The sequence below is a fragment of the Myxocyprinus asiaticus genome, chromosome 25 (genome assembly GCF_019703515.2).
Source record: "Myxocyprinus asiaticus isolate MX2 ecotype Aquarium Trade chromosome 25, UBuf_Myxa_2, whole genome shotgun sequence".
Classification (NCBI taxonomy): domain Eukaryota; kingdom Metazoa; phylum Chordata; class Actinopteri; order Cypriniformes; family Catostomidae; genus Myxocyprinus; species Myxocyprinus asiaticus.
In genome coordinates this window covers 30,318,322-30,340,681 of record NC_059368.1, presented here as the reverse complement: position 1 = coordinate 30,340,681, position 22,360 = coordinate 30,318,322, and the positions used below count along the sequence as shown (strand labels likewise).

Sequence of the window (22,360 nt, the reverse complement as noted above, 5' to 3'; positions counted from 1 at the left end):
CGAGGGCGGCCTTCGCTCTTGAAGAGACATCTGTTATAATTTTTGGCCGGTGTATATGCAGGGGCAAACTCAGGAAAGGGAGGGTAGAGGAAAAGGTAGTCTCACAAGACTTCCTCCCTTGCTCTGACTTTTTGCCCTAGGTGTGGTCAGCTGTGCTGTGAAATGTAATCCCACCGTTTTTTTTTTTTTTTTTGGCCATTTCCCGAGCCCAGAACCCTCCCTTTTTCTCTCATTCACTGGGTGTAATTGCAGGCGTGTAAAGCTGCCACATGGTATTCAGGAAAGACTTTGACTGGCTATAGCTGTCAGTCAAGAGAGACTGAGGAAATCCTCCTGCAGTAATGCTCCATTAACTTCTGCTGTTGCCATGGCTCTGATGTTTCCACATACCATTTATACAGTATACACATGTGTTTCACAAGACATTTTAGACTTATTTTCAGAAGCTCTGTTCTTTTTTTCTTTTTTTTTTTAGAATGTTAGGAATGGTCACTCAGCTATACACAGGTTTATTCCGATACTATACTATTTGAAATGTTTCCATTAGCTGGTAGAGTTGTACTTTTCAGCCACTCTTTTGCCTTTGCTTGTGTAACTTGCATCCTTTATGCTCCACCACATTAGAACACGGAAGCATGGTCTTCAAAGGAAGTTTAATTTTTTTATAGTATATACAGTAGTTAGTAGATTGTAGAGAGAGGACAGGAAATTATCTAGAGTGGTTGGGCTAACGGGATTGGGAAATGTTGTGAACTGGACTCGAACTCAAGTTGCCTGCATAAGCATCACAGCCTAATGTGTCAGAGCATGGGTGCTAACCACAATGCCATAGCTCAAGTGGTATCCTGAAGAGTAAAGTTTATTCATGTGCATTTATATAATTTACTTCAGCTCAATTAATGAAGATGCAGGTCGTCTAAATAAATGCGAACTCTTAGTGAGGCCTGAGTCGCTTTTATGAGGCACCATACTGGACAAAACTGATCCTGAAGATTCAACACACTGATATGCTTGCCCTTTTACTTGTAATCTGTGTGAAGGGCAATAAAAATAGTCGTTTTAGCCCCTCTAGTATTCATTTCACCAGGAAACTGCCACAGAACATACAACGAGCCACGTAAAACTGCAAAAATTTAGCAACAAATTTACATATAACAACTGTAAGACCAGGTTGTGTGTAATATATCATGAAGTAGTTTGTGAAACTAATTTGGAGTGCGATAGAAGACTTTGTATTGACAACTTTTTTTCATTAGAGAGACCGATTGCAGGCAACCTTCTTCCCGAACTGTCCTTCTTTGGCTTTTTCCAGTAACCCTGTATCGAGAAACAAAAAAAACAAAAAAACCTAGGCCAGTTTTCTGCACATTACATAATGATGTGACACATAAGATGATAAAATAACACCTACACTGCCACTAACCAAAAGTCAAGCCGAGTTCCCTGAAACCTGACACAGGATTTCAGAAGTTATGCCTCTGGATCAGATCTCTGGAATGTGATGTTAGAAGTAGTGACAAATAGCAACTCTATTAGCTTAACTACATTTCTGAGTAGCAAGGTGGTAGCTTCGCTAGTTTTAAATAAAGTAGCTTTTCAGTGGCGAAGTTATATTTTTGATTGGGTAGCGGCGTAGCTTTGAAATAAAAGCATGCACCTGGTGTTTACTATCGCCAGTTTTGAATCAGAACTAAAGATGTCAGACTCACAAGTGAATCACTCATCTGAGTCGGTTCTTTAAGATGAATTGGTCACACGTGATAGCAAAATGGTCTGAATCGGTTCGCGATTCAATCTGAATGACTCAGAAAGCTCACGCACTGCTGAATTATTTGGTGCGTGATCTCACTTGCCAAAATGCTCATGGAATATTTTAAAATATGGAAAATAAAGAAAACGCTGGTATGCAGTGGACCTACAATCAATGGAAACGGAACCTGCAAATGTGCCCTATCGTTTGCCAGTGATGAAGAAGGTCTTTATTAAGTTCAACGTTTGTAAACTACCAAAAGAGTATCAAAACATTTAGTAGCCTACTCGAAAACACATAAAGTACCATGACATTAAAATGTTTTTTGGACATGTACCATTACCTGGGGGTGCTATGTTAAGACAATGGTATATTAATAAGTTAATCATATAGGCTAGTAATGTACCATAGTAGTACCACGGTATTTTTTTAAGTACTTTGAAGCACCATGTAAATACAGAATAGTACATAAATATGATAATTGTATTCCAAAGTACCATGGTATTACCAACTGATACCATCAGATATCACATTGTTGTTGCCCAGATGTGCGCACACACACACACACACACACACACACACACACACACAGAGAGACACAGATAATTTGATCAGAAGCTTCCAGTACATACAACAGCTAGACACAGGATTTCAGGATAAGATGAATAGTATATATATATGAGTTTTTATACAGGAATGTGCAAAGGAAGTTATGTTCAAATGGACATGGACTTGTAGAGGTAGTAGTATAAACATGAAAAATAAAATGTAAAAATGGTGATTTTTCATTTTGACCACATTGGTCTGCATAGGTAGCATGTATAAATATCAATTTACATGTTTAGTTTTTTTACATGCACATACATTTCAAATTGCACCATACTGTATTGCACTATACTGTACCATGGCTTAGACAATCATCATGTGATTAGTCTTTTAGATGCTTTGTCTATGACAGTATGCTCTGTGTACCTGGTTGAAAAAAAAAAAAAATGAAGTAGCTTAAATGTAGCAAGCTACTTTTGGCATGTAGCTTGTAGTGTGTCTGTCTACTCTCTCTGAGGTGTAGCTTTTATCTTAGCGTATTGTTTTGTTGAGTAGTTGGTAGCTTAGCTAGCTACATTTTTTGAGTAGCTTGCCCAACACTGGTTAGGAGTCGCTCAGATCCGGAGGGAGATGGTATTTTGAAATAGTATTTATGCAGGAGTGTTACTGTGTGATGTAGGAATGGGTTCCATATGAGTGTTCGCTGAGCACAGTAAAGTCATCTGGCCCTCAGACGGACTCACAGATTGCCTCGCCTCGTCCTCACCACTGGTAATGATACTGTCAAAGCATAGTGCCTACACTCTGTGTTTGTATTTGTCTAAGTGCATGTGTGTGCGCAGTGTAGCATGTCTCTGACTATTTGTACAAGATCCTGTGAGGATGTTTGCATTAATGTCCAAGTGTGTGTGTGTATGTGTAAGAGAGGCTGGTTTCTGAGGTTGCTTGCCATTTGGTTTAATTATATGCTGGTAGAGTTTATGTGATTAAGTGACCCACCATAGGTAGTGATTAGACAGGCAGACATGAGCATGGGTGACCATCAGATGGCTGTTTAGACTGCGTGTGTGCGTGCGTGCATGCGTGTGCAGATAGAGTGTCGGGTAGGGCTGGGCAGCATAGCTAAAAAAAATTATATTTCAATATGTTTCATATGTATACAATATATTTGTACTTAAACACTTTTTTCTTTTCTTTTTTTAACCAAACATCCATTGTTAAGTAGGTTCAAGATGTTTACAACATTTGTAAAATACAATTAAGATGTAGTTAAATGTATTTAAGGTATGGTTTCCACAATGTTTTTCATTAAAAAGAATATTTAATAATTTTCATAAACAGAAATACTTACCTACTTTGGTGAACATTTTTGTTAAATGACTCGAACAAATCAGTTTCAACATGATTAATTTAAGCAAACAGTTTAAACGTACTTATGTAAATGATTTAAACACATAATTGTCAACTTTAATGCCATTTTTGCTACTGAAGTTGAAATCAGAGATGCCATTAAAACATCTCCGTCTTTACGCGAGACAAAGTGGGATCACAAAACTAATCTTACATGCTCTTTGGCGCATTAAACACACAGTGCTGTTGTTTAATTATCGCCATCAAAACGGCAGTGAATATCTGATATATCACTCAGCCTTAATGTTGGGTACAACTTTATCCAAATGGTTCCTCAAGAATGCTTTCTCATCATTACCTGCAACACTTTTTAGTTAAGTTACAGTCACTAAATTCCTCAGTGTGGATGCTGTTCAGTGTGTTCAGTGGACATTTATCTTTCATGGTTTACAGTTCTCTGTTTGCGGTCGGAACAATAGTGTTAGATCTTCAATAGTGTGGAATCAAGTATGAAGAACCCCTACCGTGCTTGTATACCTCTCTGTGAGGTAAACACACAAATGATTTGTTTGTTTGGAGTGTAATTGCAGTCTATTTCCTCTTGCTGGTCTATATTGTATCCTTTCTGCTATTGTTTCAGCAAATGAGGCATTGTGTGCGGTGTATGAGTGTGCACGGTGTATGAGTGTGTGCGGTATATCAGCCAGTCAACAGCAGTAGCTGTAACAGTAGCACAACTTTTCGATACCACAGTAACAAACAATCATCTTCCGTTAGCTCAGCTTTATTATAAATCCAGGGTGTTTACAGGAATGGGTTAGTGTGTGTGTGTGTGAGTGTTTTTGTGTTTAAAAGTGTGTGAATTTGCTTTGTGGAATGGAATTTCTGAAAATCCAGTGTGGGCATCTGTTAAACCTCAATGACCAAAAGGCCAAGGATGACCTCAGCCACCTTCATGCACCCACATCTCTCTTTCTCTCTCTCTCTCTTGCTGTGTCAGTTTTTCTGGGTCATATGGAGGATTAAGTCCAGGATGTTCAGCGTTCCTGAGTGTAAACCTAGCTGACCCCCTAAGGGCAGTCACCCTGCGCTAATTCATATGCTAATGAGACCTGTGTCACTAAAGCTAATATTCAGCTAATGGTTTGGATAATACTCAAATTAAACAGCTTTCAATATAGCCCATATACAGGTCTTTTCAGTTTCAAAGTCATTGTTTGCCATGCTTTTGGAATCTAAATTTACCTTAAAACTCAAAATTAATTGATTTCTCCAATTCCTCAAGTATTTTTCTATTAAAAGTATTTGTTATAATCGCCTTGTGCGATTATTAAATAATCCCCTGATCGTGGTTTTTTTGTTCTAACCAGAACAAATAATCGCGATCAGGCAATTATTTAATAATTTGAGATAACCGCGATTATTGTGCACTTCAAATTCCAACCAAAATTTAATGCACAAATTTGGAAATTTTAAGCTAATATTTAAATGCCATCAACATTTGTGTGTCATTGGTGTCATTGAGCTTCACCGCGGATGTCATCCAGAGCAGCTTTTGTCCGGAAGGTGCTCTGATGTGCACACCGTCAGCAAAGGCTCGCGCCAAACTCCCCCAAAAATATAAATGAACAAATATAAACTTTGATAGTGAATGCAAAGTTCCTATTCTTCGCTTTAAAAGATCATGTAATGGCAAATGTTCTATTTCTGTGGAGTGATAAAATGATAAAAGGAATTCTCAAAGGTTTTGCTTCATGAGAAATAAGGGCTCGTGGGTTTAATCAAGGAGCATTAAAATAACATGTGCAGTGAAGAAATAAGGACAAATATTTTACTATTGCATAATATAAAATAATATAATAAAACATTAAATATTTTATTATATATATATATATATATATATATATATGCATATATGCATATACACACATTACTTTGCAAAAGTCTTAGGCACATAAGATGTTTCACAAAAACATTTGTCTTAAGATGTTTATTTTTATCTGCTACTTTAGTGTGTGAATAGGAAATATACATTTTATACTCCCAAACATTCCTTTTGCGAATAGAATTGAATAGAATAACAGGGAGCCCTGCAACAGATGGCATGGCCCTCACAGAGCAACCCCCCCCCCCCCCCCCAAGTCAGTCTGGGATTACACGAAGAGACAGAAGTAATTGAGACAGCCTAAATAAATAAAAGAACTGTGGCAAATTCTCCAAGAAGTTTCAAAAATCTGCAAACAACCAAGAAAAACTGTGTCCAGGTGTAAGTAGGAGAATTGGTGCTGTTTTAAAGGCAAATGTGGTCACACCAAATATTGATTTAGCTCTTTTTTCTGTTTACTGGACTTTGTATGACGTTAATTGATTAATGAAAACTATTTATGTCAATATTTTTTTAAGAAATCCTCACTTTGAAAGTTTTTCACAAGTGCCTAAAACTTTTGCACAGTACTGTATATAAATATTCCAAAAACAACAGTGTAAATGTAAAATTGACCAAAACTAAAGTTGACCAGAAAGAGAGACATATTTTAATTATTTAGAAATATTTTTATATTTAAAATATTATTTCATTCATAAGTTTTTTAAAGCCTTAAAAGGAAATGATATATCCCTATTTAAATATTTGATTTACATATTTAAAGTTAAATATGTAAAACTGACTTAAAGGTGCTATATGTAAGACTGACAACAAGGGTTTGAAATGGGTACTGCAGTCCAAATTCAAAATATTGGAGAGTTGTCTGCCCCACCCCAGACTCGAAGCTCATGCGGGTTGCCAGAATGTTGACATGCAAATTAGCCAACTCAGCATCCGTTGTAAAGGATTTCTAGGCTTTAAGCTGTCTCCATCTTCCAAAGGCATCTCCAATATTTATTCTTGTTTTACTACGACTCTGGTCATGGTGGTTTTTAGATGGATTGCGAGGCTTTTTAGGTCGGGTGGAATCTGTTATCTCTGATCCAGTTTGTTTGCTGGCTTCCATGGCTGCAGCAGGCTGTGTTGTTTGCCTTCAAACTTGTTCAAATCTGGCAACCAGAATGGAAACTTCAAAGTAGAATATACTGGCTGTAGCATTGTTATCGGAGAAGCCAGTATTTCAACTTAGCATGTTTCCTAATTCTCTTATGACATATTATGGTCATTTTATGATTTAGTACAGTAAAAATATTACATATAGCACCTTTAAGGTGTATGAATCACACATTCACCTTAAGAAATATGACAATATATATCACAATTAATTGTAAAAGCCCTAAAAGATTTAGTCGTCATAATTGCAATTATTTGTTTGACAATCATCAGCCAAATTTAATAATCATGACAGCCCTAGTTATAGTTAAGATATTGAATGAATGTAAAGCTCAGCTTTCTTTAAGCTGTAAAATGCCATCAAATATGTCAGTGTGAAAGGGTAAAAAGGACTGGCAGGGAGCTGAGCTACTTGTTAAATGAATAAACTGAATAATGTCCACCTGTTTCAATGGATGACTCAAGAGGCAGCGGATTTATATAAATGCCACATTCTGTAATGTAATTTAGGAAAGAATGTGTTGAATCTTAAGCATGCTGGCTTTAAAACTCAATTTCTAAATGTGATTCAGTATTTAGCCTCATTAACAGAAGCTAGTTTAAATTTCTGCAGAGGAATGCCAGTTAAACGTACAACTCATGGAAATGCTAGTCTTTATGCCTCTTCACCAGACCCTTGCTGTTCAGTTTAATCAATTTACTTCCGATAATAATGATGCAGCTGTGGATCATCTCACATACGAGCAATGTGATTTTGAGTCTGCCCCCCCCCCCCCCGCTGCAAGGGACAGATGTACAGTATGTTCATGGCATGTGCTGTATAAAGATCCTGGATCTTACTTTCACAACTCAAGTATTTTTTTTATTTTTTTTTTTGCCTACTGAAATGATTTTGGAAATCAGCTTAAAGATCAACACCAATTTAAACAACGGTACGACCCATTGAAGAGAATGTAATCCTGTCTGTCAGTCTTGTTTTCATTCATGTCAAAAATTAAATATTGCACTTCTCTGAATAAAGTCCATAGAATGTGCAAGAAATGTAAAAGAGACACTTGGACTACCAGTGCCAGTGTATCAATATGCAAGGACTTGTATGTAAACCTATGTCTATTGTGTCTATCTTTCTCTTGCTCGGGGATGTTTCCTGGTGGGTGGAGCAGGTGTAGGAGAACAATGCCGTGATCATTTACACCGTTACTTTTATTGTTACTGTGTCATTGCAGGGGCACACACCCACAATAAATATATTCTAAATATACACAATTGGAAAACATTCAGAGACTGCACAGTAGTAGACAGTTCCATATACAAATGACAGATGCGTTTATACGGTGACATATCCTAAAACATACACACACACACACACACACACACACACACACACATACATATTTCCATGATCTCATGCTCCTACACACACCACACAAAAATGTTTAAATGCAGCTCTTACTCTCTGGTAGAGTGTAGATTGCTATGTTCCGACAGTTTGGTTGTTAAGTCTCCTGTGCTCCAGGGCTGGGTGTGATAGAGGAGCAGTCCCTGGGGTTGACCCCACTGAAGATGCTCACAGGCAGGCTGCGGTTGCCAGGGTTAACCCCTAAATGCATTCACCTCCAGGATTATGACACACTGTTGACTCTTGGGTTTGTGAAGTGGGCTGAGGGATGAAAGGATTGATGGAGGGAAAAGGAGAACTCCTTTGGTCCAAAACAGCTTCTCCTCCTGAGCCACTGGGGTTTATTGCATTTTATTGGCTTTGGTAAAGAAATGCTAAAAAGAGTTGGTGAGAGAGGCAGAGAGAAGAAGAGATAGTTGGAGTTTGTTTGTTTAATTGCACATTACTATGAGAAGAAAAAAGTGACCCAGGGACAACGTACCCATATTTGTTATTGTATTTTTAAGGGGCGCCAAGTGGCATTGGATCATTTGTTGCCCTAGGCAAGATAATGATTAACACAAATTTAGATGTCTAAATGTATGATTTCTGCCACGCAAAAACATTTTAGACAAACACCTTTTTTACCTTCAATAATAGTGCGACTTAATTTTCAAATAGCATTTTTCACAGAGTTGCTTTTAAAATCCAGAAAATCTGTCTCAGACCCTTCAGTTTGAATGTGCATGACTCCTCTGGTTTGACCTTTGACCCTGGGAATCTGGCCAGCAGTTGTACAGTACGATCAACATTTCCTTACCTAAAGGTAGAATAAACAGACCCACCAAGTACATGACACACTTGGCACATTAGAACCCTTAGCTGCTTGATTTATTGTATTTTATTTTGACATGTTAGGCCCATTAACTGCATGATTTAAATAAATGTCGAAACACTTATTTTCTTAGAAGAAACCAGTGTAAATCTTATGTATGTGCTTTCACGTCTTTTGGATAAATATATCATTTGCTGGTCTCCTGTGGGGCTGTCTGGAGTGGGTGGAGAAGACATCAAAAATGTAAAATAACAGAGCAGATTCTAAATGTGTCCATTACACCCCAGTACACTGATTTGGATCCTGATGGGCGAAATGTATATGTATTTATATTTAATAAACATCTCAGTGGGGGGATGTATGTTAAACACCTCACAGACAGCTTGATTTCATTCTCTTAATACTCCTTTTCCAGTAAACACTTATGACATGTTTAGGGCATGCAAGGATTTTGCAATGCTGCCTAACAATTTCTATCTTTTCTAAATAGTTTGCAAGATAAAAATTAGTGTCCCAAATCATAATATGTTGAAGCCAGTTGTGCCTGGATTATATGATTTTTTTCTGGTGGAATTTTTTTGAAGTGTGCATGTGTAATATATATATATATATATATATATATATATATATATATATATATATATATATATATATACATACATACATACAGTATATATTGCCTAAAAACTGGTAAAATGGAAGAGGAGTTGAAGAAAAGTGCTGAGGAAAAATACCTGGCTGAACCTGCCACAGCAGTTTTTAATGTTTTAATCTGAAAGTGAAGTAACAATGTTAAGGTTAGTTATATGCTTACGCTACATTCAAATGCAAACAGTACATAAAAAGGGAGGCTCAATTTTATGATTTGATATATGTCAAAATATTTTGAACCGCATGGACTTTCAGTCCAGTTTTTGCCGCAAATGTTTGGCAGAAGTTTGCAGCCATACTACTGTTACCATTTTTGCAGTAGCCTTATACAGTAATATTAAGAAATATTAAGAGTAGAATGTGATTTTGAATTTTGCCCTAGTCATAAGCATACAGTGTTATCAGACCCTCGACAAGGCTGTCTACTCAGATGTTAAAAGGTACAACCCTGGCGTCGATTTCCGTGACTAAAAATGTCTGTGCGTAAGCACGTTTTAACCTCACAGCCTATCTAAAGTATTGAGAGAGTGAGAAAGGTAGGATTGCCAGTGTACACAGCTATGCTGACCTCAGCAGCTTGCATAGACAAAACTTACAGAGTGATACAGAGAGAGAGAGAAGTATGGTGACTGTAGGGGTCCCTCTCAGTACCAAAACACACAACATGATCTCTCAGCCATGAACCAAACAAACATTTAAATGTCTGTTTGCCTTAAATATTTAACTCTTCCTCTCACCCTGTGTGCTAACTAGGCAAGAAGCTGCAAGGGATAAATCATATATCTTACATCTGAATTTTTGTTCTAACCATAATATAATATAGATAAATATAATTTGTTGCATCAGACCAGGTTAGGACACATTGCACTCCAATCAAACTCCAAAATGCCTCCAAAGGGGCCTGACTTTTAGATGCATGTGTACAGAAAATGTTCTGTATTCTCTGTCACGTAGAGATAATATTAATTAGTAGCTTAGACTGTAATAAGGTTAGTAGGTCTGGGTTGACCCACATTGGTCTGTATTGGATTGTGCTCTTCTGTTTATCAGGGACTGTCTCTGTCTGACATACCAGTAAGAGATGGGTCATGGATCTGTGTTTAGTGTGCAGGTCAGTGCTTCTGTGCTACAGTGGGGGCAGTAGAGAAGAAAAGTACAGAGTGCCACAGAGACCACACATTCCAGAGGGCAGGGTTCATAGGTCAGAGGTCATAGAAAATGTTAATCTCTGTGCATGTACAGTTGAAGGCAGAAGTTTGCGTACACTTAGGTTGAAGTCATTGAACCTCATTTTTTAACCACTCCACATATTTCATGTTAGCAAACTATAGTTCTGGCAAGTCGTTTAGGACACCTACTTTGTGCATGACACAAGTAATTTTTCCAACAGTTGTTTACAGGCAGATTGTTTCACTTTTAACTGACTATATCACAATCCAGTGGCTGAGAAGTTTACATACACTAAGTTAACTGTGCCTTTAAGCAGCTTGGAAAATTCCAGAAAATTATGTCAAGCCTTTAGACAATTAGCCAATTAGCTTCTGATAGGAGGTGTACTGAATTGGAAGTATACCTGTGGATGTATTTTAAGGCCTACCTTCAAACTCAGTGCCTCTTTGCTTGACATCATGGGAAAGTCAAAATAAATCAGTCAAGACCTCAGAAAAAAAATTGTGGACCTCCACAAGTCTGGTTCATCCTTAGGAGCAATTTCCGAATGCCTGAAGGTACCATGTTCATCTGTACAAAATAGTACGCAAGTATAAACACCATGGGACCATGCAGTCATCATACCGCTTAGGGAGGAGATGCATTCTGTCTCCTAGATATGAACGTAGTTTGGTGCGAAAAGTGCAAACCAATCCCAGAACAACAGCAAAGGACCTTGTGAAGATGCTGGAGGAAACAGGTAGACAAGTATCTATGTCCACAGTAAAATCGAGTCCTATATTGACATAACCTGAAAGGCTGCTCAGCAAGGAAGAAGTCACTGCTCCAAAACTGCCATAAAAAAGCCAGACTACAGTTTGCAAGTGCACATGTGGACAAAGATCTTACTTTTTGGTGAAATGTCCTCTGGTCTAATGAAACAAAAATTAAACCGTTTGGCCATAATGACCATCGTTATGTTCGGAAGAAAAGGGTGAGGCTTGCAAGCCGAAGAATACCATCCCAACCGTGAAGCATGGGGGTGGCAGCATCATGTTGTGGGGGTGCTTTGCTGCAGGAGGGACTGGTGCACTTCACAAAATGGATGGCATCATGAGGAAGGAAAATTATGTGGATATATTGAAGCAACATCTCAAGACATCAGCCAGGAAGTTAAAGCTCGATTGCAAATGGGTCTTCCAAATGGACAATGACCCCAAGCATACCTACAAATTTGTGTCAAAATGGCTTAAGGACAACAAAGTGAAGGTATTGGAGTGGCCATCACAAAGCCCTGACCTCAATCCAATAGAAAATTTGTGGGCAGAACTGAAAAAGCATGTGCAAGCAAGGAGGCCTACAAACCTGACTCAGTTACACCAGTTCTGTCTGGAGGAATGGAACAAAATTCCAGCAACTTATTGTGAGAGGCTTGTGGAAAGCAAACCAAAACTTTTGACCCAAGTTAAACAATTTAAAGGCAATGATACGAAATACTAACAAAGTGTATGTAAACTTCTGACCCACAGGGAATGTGATGAAAGAATAAAAGCGGAAATAAATCATTCTCTCTACTATTATTCACATTCTTAAAATAAAGTAGTGAAACTAACTGACCTTAGACAGGGAATGTTTTCTATGATTAAATGTCAGGAATTGTGAAAAAACTGAGTTTAAACGTATTTGGCTAAGGTGTATGTAAACTTCTGACTTCAACTGTATGTGTGTGTTTTGGTGTTTAGTCTGTGTACGTTTTTGTGTTTTATGTGTCAGGGTGCAAGAATAGATCTGTGTGCATTTCGGAAATGTCTATCAATTTTAAAATGCACCTCTGACTTCCGATGAATCTCATGCAGTGCGGCTCTATAAACGGTACATCCACACACAAACACACACACACTGTTCTAAATATACAGTGCACTTCCTATTAGATTTCAAGTGCCACACTCTTCTCCCTCCCTCCATTTACCTTTCTCCTAGTAATTAATGAAGCCCTCCTCTTGCATTTCCCTTGTTCCCAGCAGGGGTGGCTCTCTTTTCTGTGTTCAGCTTCAGTCTTTCAGCCAGTGAGAGTCTCATGAGAGCTGGCAATGAGCCACTCATTCTCAACAGAGCAATTCCCATAGGAGCTACATGCCCATTCTCTTTCTCTGCATCCTCTACAGGCTCTCGCATTGTGTGAAGGCCCTGGCTACAATCCCTCTGCAGATCACCAGTGATAAAGCCATCAAAGCAGCTGAGAACTAAACAACAACCCCCCACCCCGCTCCTTAGTGGCCTCATAGGATACCATTGTGTCCCTGCCCACCAACATTTTTTACTTGTTAATTTTTTTTTTAAGTTTTAAGAATTAATTTGATTAGACTCCATTTTGATGATGAAATTAAATGGTAAAACATGGTTTTCTGGAAAGATAATTTAAAAAAATATTTGTGAAAAAACAAAACAGATTTCATTAGAGCCCTGCTGATAAACAGTTTAGCAAATCATGCTTAATTGAGAAACACTTGCTGGAACACTTGATTTATAATTTATTATTTACATTGAAATTTACCTTTAAATTGGCTAAAGGAGTGTGTTCAATAGCATATTACCATATTAGCACATTTTTGCTTTAGTATCGAAACTGGTATTGAGAACCATAACATTTCACTGGCATCGGTACCGACTACTGAAATTTTGATATCGTGACAACACTGCTGCCAGCTGTAAGACTACAAATGACTCAGGCAGGCGCTAGTTGTCATGGCCACCATTCAGGTTCAGAGAGAATCTATTTGCATCTGTATTTGCTGATTAGGAGAAATGATAGTCTTTCCACCATATTTTCAGTCATACCTAGTGCTAGCTAACCTCAAGCCTCTGCTACACAATCACAGTCACACTAAATTCTCACCTTTGGCCTGCTACTGATCTGTCTTAGTTCTGCTGTTGATTGCTTTGTCTGTCTGATGGAACCTTAGACCTAGATGTGTGTGTATTTGTTTTTGACCCTTGTGCTGTCCTCTCAGTGCACTCATTGTTCAAGGGCATGGGGCCCCTATCGGGAGAAGGTCTTTCCTCCATATATGTTTACAAGGCTTTCTTTCCTCTTCACCAAAGCATCTATGTTCCAATAATGACAGATCAGTCTTTAATACCCATTCAGAGCATTTGCTTTACAATGCAGTTCACTTTTACTCTATCACACAGTCAATACCTCTACTTCTATTACCTTAAGAAGTTTTGAAGAAAAGGTCAACATCTTTACCAAACTTGTTTTTACTGCATTGTCATTGTTGGATTGTGCTGCCAGTGTTGTCAAAATTTAAACTACGGAGCAAACTACGGTTCAAACAAACAGAGCAAACTTTTCGGGGAAACCAGACTACTAATGGCTTACTCGTAGTTGTTTCCAGTTTTGAAGCTGGGATAGGAAAAAGTAATTTTACATTGAAAAAAATTCACAATTTCACCTTTCACATCCATATCAGGTCCTTGATGGATAAAAATCTAGATGTAGCAAATAACCTTTTTAATGGCATGACTTCAGTGAGTTAAAGGTGATGTAAATTTGGTTTTCCAGTCTGTTAAGTGTGGTTCTGTCAAACTGCATTACCAGCAGCTTTATCTGGTGCCATGACTTAGTTGAACAAAATCACATAAAGTTGATCAAAAGTGTAAACGCTAAGTCACAAACTCTCACAAATATTCACGCAAGTGCATGTAAGATATGTCAATAAAATAAAGCAGAGTCCTGTTCATCAGTCGCACATCCACAAACACATTTTTCCTTCAGGCTTCATGCCTGTGTAACTAGTCTCCATCAGTCGATTGTCTCTGATAAGAATCATCTAATTTCTTATTTAAACATTGATTTCTAACTGATTTCTGTTCTGGTCTATGTCTGCAGCTGTAAAGAGCTGGAACGATGGTTGCCCGTAGCGACTGACTGGCATCTGGCCGTTCCACTTCTGAGACCAATAAGGGCTACGTGCCAACATCTGATAATGCAAATAGAAAAATGTCCCCCACAATGCAGCATTCCGCCACCCACTTATGATTGCTATGTGTATGTGTGCTGCATGTGTGGCATTCCAGGCCCCAGTAGATTTTGACCCCTTGTTATTTTTCATTAGGCTCTTATTGAGCGTTAAGTGAGGGGCCGAATGGAGAGTTCATGCACGCTTAACTCAGTGGCCTTGAGCCATTAGTCATTGAATCTATTTTCCCATCACATGACAGGTTCTAATTTGGTGACAAACAGACATTGAGTAAATTGATCTTGAAAAGGAACGTAGTATGTTTAATATTAGATACGTTTGTTGAAATTTTACAAGGCGGCTTCCTTGACACAAGAACACCAAATGGCTGGTTAACTTGGACTGTGTCCTCTTTGTGTTTCTAGGTCATCACTTAGAGTCTTTAGCTGTAGTCATGGATCTATTGTGATTCAGACTGAATTTATTTGTATTTAATTAACTTTGCACTGACAACAGACTAGTTGGTGCTCCTCCATTCCTTCCTCCCTCTCTCTCTCTCTCTCTCTCTCTCTCTCTCTCTCTCTCTCTCAGCCTTTCATAGTTACTGTGTACTACTTTACTGCTAAAGAGATAGTCGATATAAAACAACAAAATGCGTCAGATAATTTATTTTTTGGGCCTTTTGTCACTTTTTAGTGATAGAGGCAATATTTAGAGGGCATGAAATTGAAGGGAGAGACAGGTAGGAAGAGAATCTGGACAAAACACAGACCAAATTCGAACGAGCATTGTCCGTGTGATCACCTTGGCATTCAACATGTGTGGAGCACATACACTAACTGCCAGGCCATGGCTCCACCCAATTATGGTTCTTACAAGTGAGTGTTTTGAGTGAAGCTGTCCCTCAAATTGTGTTTTGGTACAAAGGTGCCCATTATTTGTCATCTGAAGAGTTGAAGAGTGAATAAAAGGGAGTGAGAGAAGAATAAGGAGAGTCCCAGCATACCAGGCCTCTCTCAGGGTGATGGCATGGGCAGTAGAACAACGGCATCCTGGCATGATGAGAGCTCACAGCCAACATCATTGGGCACAGACAGAAGACCTTTCAAAAACAGTTGGTGGCTGTATGGAGATCTATACTCACAAAAATGCACACTGAGTTCAGAATTATTCGGGTTTTGTGGCTGCTTAGTGCACATCTTTCCATTACGCTGAGTTTATACTATGGTGACCACCAAAACTATGCATGTTCTGTCATAAATACTCTACAGCTTAAAAAGTGACAACTTTTGGAACGGTCTCAAAATGTTTGTTTGCATTAAACTCTAGCTTTGAGAATCATTAGGGGTCATTTTCCCCCTCATTTAACATACTTGTTTACCATTTGGCTGTATACTTATGCACATACACACATTATAACAGAATGGATATGGACACATGTCTGTTGTCTAAGCATAAACATGCGTGCACATATGATGAAAGATGATCACTAGGATTTGGCTTTTTCCAGACACTCTAAGTGGATCTGACCTTGTGGTCAGAGCAGATCTAAAACATCACAAGTAGTGCCAAGGAGGAATGTGCATCCATGTCTGCATGTGTTTCAAAAAGCTGTAACATAGCTCTATGGATTAACCCTCACCCAGTCTAGTACCTTGGTTTGAATTGGCTAGACTTGAATAGTCTAGCATTTGACTAGGTCTGCTTACAGAATCCCTGGCTCAAGCACCTGTGAGAAAACACAAATTCTTACGCCCCATAGCTCTATTTCTTTATTTTAACAGGTGCAGAATGTGTCTGTAGCGTTTAATTCTGGTAATTGCCTGTCTGTATAATGGTAGAGAGAGAGAGAGGAAAGACAGAAGAGTTTGATCGTATGTAGGTGTGGTGCATTTGTGGTGCATCTAAGTTAAAGTTTGAATGTTATTTTGCACTTCGTGTGAAAGAACATTGTCATGACATTTTTCTGGCTGGGGAATAATCAAAGAGGCCCTGAGGGTAGTTCAAAGAACTCTGTTTTTCAAAATGTGCTAGTTCCCAAAGCTGGTTTGATCTTACATCTTTAGGTTTTGGTTTATTGTATGTATGAGTGTGTGCATGATAGATCAGTCACCAAGGCTTCCCTCTCCTCTCTCTTTAATCACAAAAAACCCAAATGCCCCCATGTCTCGTTCGCTCCAAACACCTTTCCAGAAATTTGGGTGGCCGGCATAAGCAAAGCTTTGTTTTTCTTGCTATTCACACATTTTACAATCCTTCAAGGAGAACTTTCAAAGCTCCCACCACAACTTTGAGTCTTATGTTTAGTTTGCTTTGATTAAGAAATAGGTATTTATTTTTCCTGCCGTTGGCTGGCTGATGACAGCTGACGTGTGCTTTGCATAAGGTGTGACAGTTTAATGAGTCGGCCATTTTGGGCCGAGGTCCCAGCCTGGAATCTTTCGCCTTCATGGTTTCAACACATAACCTAACTGGTGTGAATGTAGTTTGTTGGTACATTTTTACACCAAGGGAAACCTCCAAAATATATGTGTTTTGTTTTTACTTTTAACCACAAAATGGTCTCCATTATAGTTCTCATGTAATGGAAGGACAAACCATACTGTTGTGAAAATGTTTTATCAAAACCACTAGTGACCTGAGAACTCCAGTCTGTCTTCAAAATGTCCACACATTAGCTTTGCTCAAGAACCTAGGAAGCTGTCTACCTAGACTTATGCTCCCTTATATGATTTTGAAATTCCAAGGTAACATCACATTTGTTCTTTGTGGAGAAGGCAGTCACAAAATGCATTGTAACAAACTCAGTGAAATAATTCATCTAAATCGACAGACAAGTCATGAGAAATGCAGATTATAAATATATTGTTTTCAATGCTAAAAAAAGTATCAGCAAAAATAGTAATAGTAAATTAACTACAGTTTGAAATATACTATTTGCTCCAATATGTATGTGTTATGTGCTTTTAAAGCTTATTTGAAAATCACAATTGTTGGCTTAGCAACAGGCTAACAGCAACTCAAGTCTACTGTGTGCTTCCCATGAGGAGTGTTATTTGTGTGGTATGTTGTTGCCTATAAAACTTTCTGAGTCATATGTAGGTCATTTAGCCCAACAAACTGCAATAGCTAATCCAGTATTTATAAAGGCAATGTTGATTAAAAAGGTGCCATTCCTGTCACCATGCTTCTTATGAAGACCCAACATTACCCTTTCTAAATTAGTTTGAATCCTTTATTAAAACTATAAGGACAAAGAAACATGTAATACTAGAACTTTGATGGATTTGGAGTTCATTATAAGCTCTCATCTGTATTGAATTAAGTCTCTGAAGCCCTCATACAGTATTGTTTGCATAAAAGCTTTGCTTAATGCCATTAGGCTGCATTGTCTTTAGCTGTGAGCTACTTTGCACTGATAATAGCCTTAAACCTGAGCTGTGAGGGAAGTCTCTCTTGCTATTGTTTTGCTTTGCACGAATTACTTGATTACTAAGCATGCAAACTGTTGCTTCAAAGCAATGTGTATTGGATACACAGATACAGAGAATACTATGTGTGCTATGTTTGGATTTGTGTACATGGCTCTTGTAGTACCAATACTCTGAGGAGGTGCTTTGTTAAAAAGATTAGATAAAGACTTGAAGAACTTCCCAGCTTGCCTGATATTGGAATAAGTGTTGAATTTAGTTAACTTCTAAACTTATAGCTTGTTATCATTGTCCTCAATTTCCCTTTGAAAATTGGTGGGAAAAAAATATTTTTTTTTTTCATCATTTACTCGCCCTTGTGTTTTTCCAAACTGGTATGCTGTTGTTTTGTTCTGTGGAACACAGATTTTTGAAAATGTGTTACTCGGCTCATGTAACTTTAGCTCCAAAAAAAGTAAAAAATAATTACCATTAAAGTATCCTAAAAGTTGTTCATAATACATAATACGCAATTTTTTTTATTCTGAACGTGTATCTGGGCTAGATGCTAGCTTCTGTGTAGGAGAAGGTTGTCAGTAAATAATGACAAAATTTCAGTCTTTTCCTCACACAAAGCAAACGTATAGCTTCAGAAGTCTTGGGATATAGTGCCCGAGTCATATAGATTTTTTTCATATAGATACTTTTATGATGCATTTAGTGCTTTTTATGTGCTTGTTGTCCTTTTTTTTTGTTTATTTTTTATTTTTTTTTAGCTTTCTAGCTTCCTAGCATTGTCACTAACTAGTGTGGAACTGTCCGTGGAACATTTAAAAATAAATTCTAATTTTGTGTTTGATGTTAAAAATAACAGCATACGTTCATGTTTGAAATGACATGAGTGTGAGACAGATTTGGGTTTTTTTTGGTGAACTATTTTAACATTTGACGTTATTTTGCTTGAAATATCAAGCCTTTTAGTTATCATGCTTTTTGATTTTTTTTTACTACGTTTAAAACTTAAGTAATGAGCAACAGCCCTACCCTCTCAGGTAAGTGTGTGCGTATCATGACACTCCCCATGTGTTTATTTTTTGTTATTTTTTTATTTGTTTTTTTTTTTGTTTTTGTTTTTTTTGTTTTTTTTGCATAGTCATGCTGCCCTCGATGGTGTTGCATAAATCTTCAGTGCAGCCGTACCAGCGTGGGTTCTACTGCGCGGATGACAGTATCCGCTACGCCTTTAAAAGCAGCACTGTGCCCTCCTCTGTGCTGACATCCATGGGCCTGCTCCTGCCCATTGCCAGCGTAAGTGCCCCAATAAGGGGTCAAAGACAGGGGACATGGGGCCAGGCGAGCGGGCGGGCAACTGCATGGAAATTAAGTCTTTTGAGAGAGCTGTTGTAGTAATACATGAAAAGTTTATAGCCATGGTATAGCAGAAATTGCTGTTAAATTGCAGTTCCTTGAGCCAGACAGACGTTAGCTATAGTGGTTTAATCTCTCAAAAACCGAGTTACCATGTCACCCTCCCATGCCTGGTACATCCCATACTCCTCAGCTGCTGTGTGCTGTGTGCTGTGCTGTGCTTTGCTTTGCTGTGCCGCTATCTGCGCGTGTCTTGCTGTAAATGACCTGAACTCTCTCTCTTTCTCTCTCCCTCTCTCCCTCTCTCTCTTTGTGTGTGTGTGTGTGTGTGTGTGTGTGTCGCTGTAGCTGGCCTGCCTTTCCTGATAATTGAAACTAGCACAATCAAGCCGTACCATCGCGGGTTTTACTGCAGTGACCAGTCCATCCAGTACCCGTATAAAAACGGGGACACCATAAGCGATGTCGTGCTCTCTGCCGCTGGCATTCTAATTGCCATCCTTTCTGTAAGTCCTTCTCTTATATACATATAAATATATCACTTACTCATATAAACCTCCCATCTACTTCGCTCATCCCCCATTAAACCAATAATCAGATATAGAATACCTATAGAAATAAGTAGACTTCATAGCAGAGAATCCTAACCATAATCCCTCAAATTCATTAACCAGCCCTCCCCATCTCATCTGTCCATTTGAAATATTTGAAGTAGCTCAACATCAAGGGATTTATCGTGGTCAGGGCTAACTCTCTGTCTCTCTTTCTTTCTCTCTTGGTCTTCCTTCTTCTGTTTGCATGTGTTCTGTGGTGCATTGCTCTTGTTGTGTTTGACTTTTGTTTTTTAGAGAAAGTAATTCTCAAGAACAGCAATGCCTCATCTACTGATAAATGAAGGAAAATCAGGTGATTGAATACCAGCTAAAACTCAACCCAACTATGTCAGAAGATCTGAAAATTCCTCATTGAAATTCACAGCATTAATTTCAACTGCAATCCGTTGAACTTATGAAAACATGTCCAGGTCACGTTACCCCAAAATCAAAAGGAAAATAAGAAGTTGCATTTTGCTTAAAGAAAATTAAGCCTATTTAAGAACCAATAAGATTTTCATTTTCAAGATTATCATTTTCATGATAAATAAACACATTTCCTGCCAAAATTGTCATTACTGTAATACTTCTGGATGTTTTATCTTTGATTGTTTTTATTTATTTTTATTTATTTATTTATTTATTATATCAGTTATTTTAAAATGTGATTCTCATTAGATTCCCATCACTGTATTAGAGTAATTTTTACAATATTACATAAAAAAAAAATATAAATAAATACAAATGTTTTTATGGTTTTAAATTTAAATCCACATGCATTAAAGGCAAGATAACAAATACCAAAATGATTCTTTAAAATTGAAATAATATAATTATCCTATATTATTATTATTATTAATATTATTGCAGCTTATTAATGAGAAATGGTGCATAAATGTGCTCAGTTGCCATGAAAATAATCTCACAACTGCAAAAATCTGTCAAAACAGGCTTCAAAATAAAATTTATTTTTTATTATTTTTTAATTTAGGGGCGAAATATGACCCGAATATATTCTTGACAGGTATCCTGAGAGTCACTCAATCATGCAGTGAACTGAATGTTTTTCCCAAAACTAAACAGAAATAGTAAAATGTCACTAAATATTACTCTTTGAACTTTAATGCAAAATCTGCTTGTAAAAAACACAATTCTATATGAGTGTAAATAAGTCTAAACATAACCACGCAGCTGCTGAGGTGTTGAATTAGAAGACACACCCATTGTGACATCTGGCCAAGGGTTAACCTCTTACAAATTAAACTAATCTGCCAAGGAACACATGTTAGACACCGTACGAAAAACAATGTACTGATTGGGCAAAGACTTTTAGCTGTTATGGAACTCCAAAACTGTCTCAAAACAAAAATCCAGCATGGAAGACCGGACTCCTTGTGGAATAAAGTAGTGGAGATGAGGGAAGTGGTCCTAAAATACAAACCCCTGAACGCTGGCACAACACCAAACCATGACTCCATGGAGATCCCATATGGAGACATGCTTGCCTTACTGTCTGGAGCAAAAATATTCCCATGCTCAGCATTTCTCCTGATTAAAACAAGGACTGTGTATGCATATATATATATATATATATATATATATATATATATATATATATATATATATATATATATATATACATACATGTGTGACTGTTGGCTCTCCTCACACAGCTGTAGTTAATTAGCAGTGTCTCCAGTCTTAGTTTGGTTAGGCCTCAGGGAAAGCAGTTTCAGTTTCAAAAGTAAAAAAGAAAAAGAGAGATAGTAAATACAGTATCTCATTAAGGCATGGTTTATGTACTTCATTACCCACACCCCTCTGCTATAATTTACGTCCTACTGGTTTCAAATGGTGCAGATGTCCGTTTTAAAATCCTATACTCTAACTGTTCATATGAAAGCCATAACTTTCAATAACATCATATGTTCTGTATCACTGAAATGTCATCAGTTAGAGGCAGGCCATGCACAGTCATAACTCAATTCTGTTGTTCCCTCTCTTCATTTTTTTTTCTCCATCATTTCTTTCTTGCTTTTTGATTAATGTGCTGTCCTAACAGATACCTCATTTGCATGCTGACTAACTCCACCCTGCATGTTCATGACCTGACCACTATGAAATCTGTTAAAATACACAATGACATGTTAATGTTTGACTTTACATTTCAGCATCACTTTTTTGATGTTGAAGGAAAAGTTCACCCAAACACGAAAACTCACCCTCTTAATGTTCCAAAACCATATGCTGTTATATTTTTGGTGGAACACAAAAGTTTAAATTTATCTTGCCTTCTGAAGTTGATGGTTGTCAAGCTCCAAAAAAGGACAA

The 22,360-nt window shown here is 37.7% G+C and overlaps 1 protein-coding gene across 2 annotated transcripts in view; it reads left to right on the top strand.

Annotated features, from left to right (window-relative positions):
- Positions 1 to 22,360, top strand: part of LOC127415931 (phospholipid phosphatase 3-like) — a 62,376-nt gene that overhangs the window by 8,092 nt on the left and 31,924 nt on the right. Inside the window, exon 2 of one of the 2 annotated variants that reach the window (XM_051654948.1) lies at positions 19,222 to 19,376. In XM_051654948.1, the coding sequence (XP_051510908.1) occupies positions 19,222 to 19,376 (155 nt within the window). Of the gene's footprint in view, positions 1 to 19,221; positions 19,377 to 19,784; positions 19,943 to 22,360 lie in introns of both variants that reach the window. The other variant, XM_051654947.1, reaches the window with a different exon arrangement.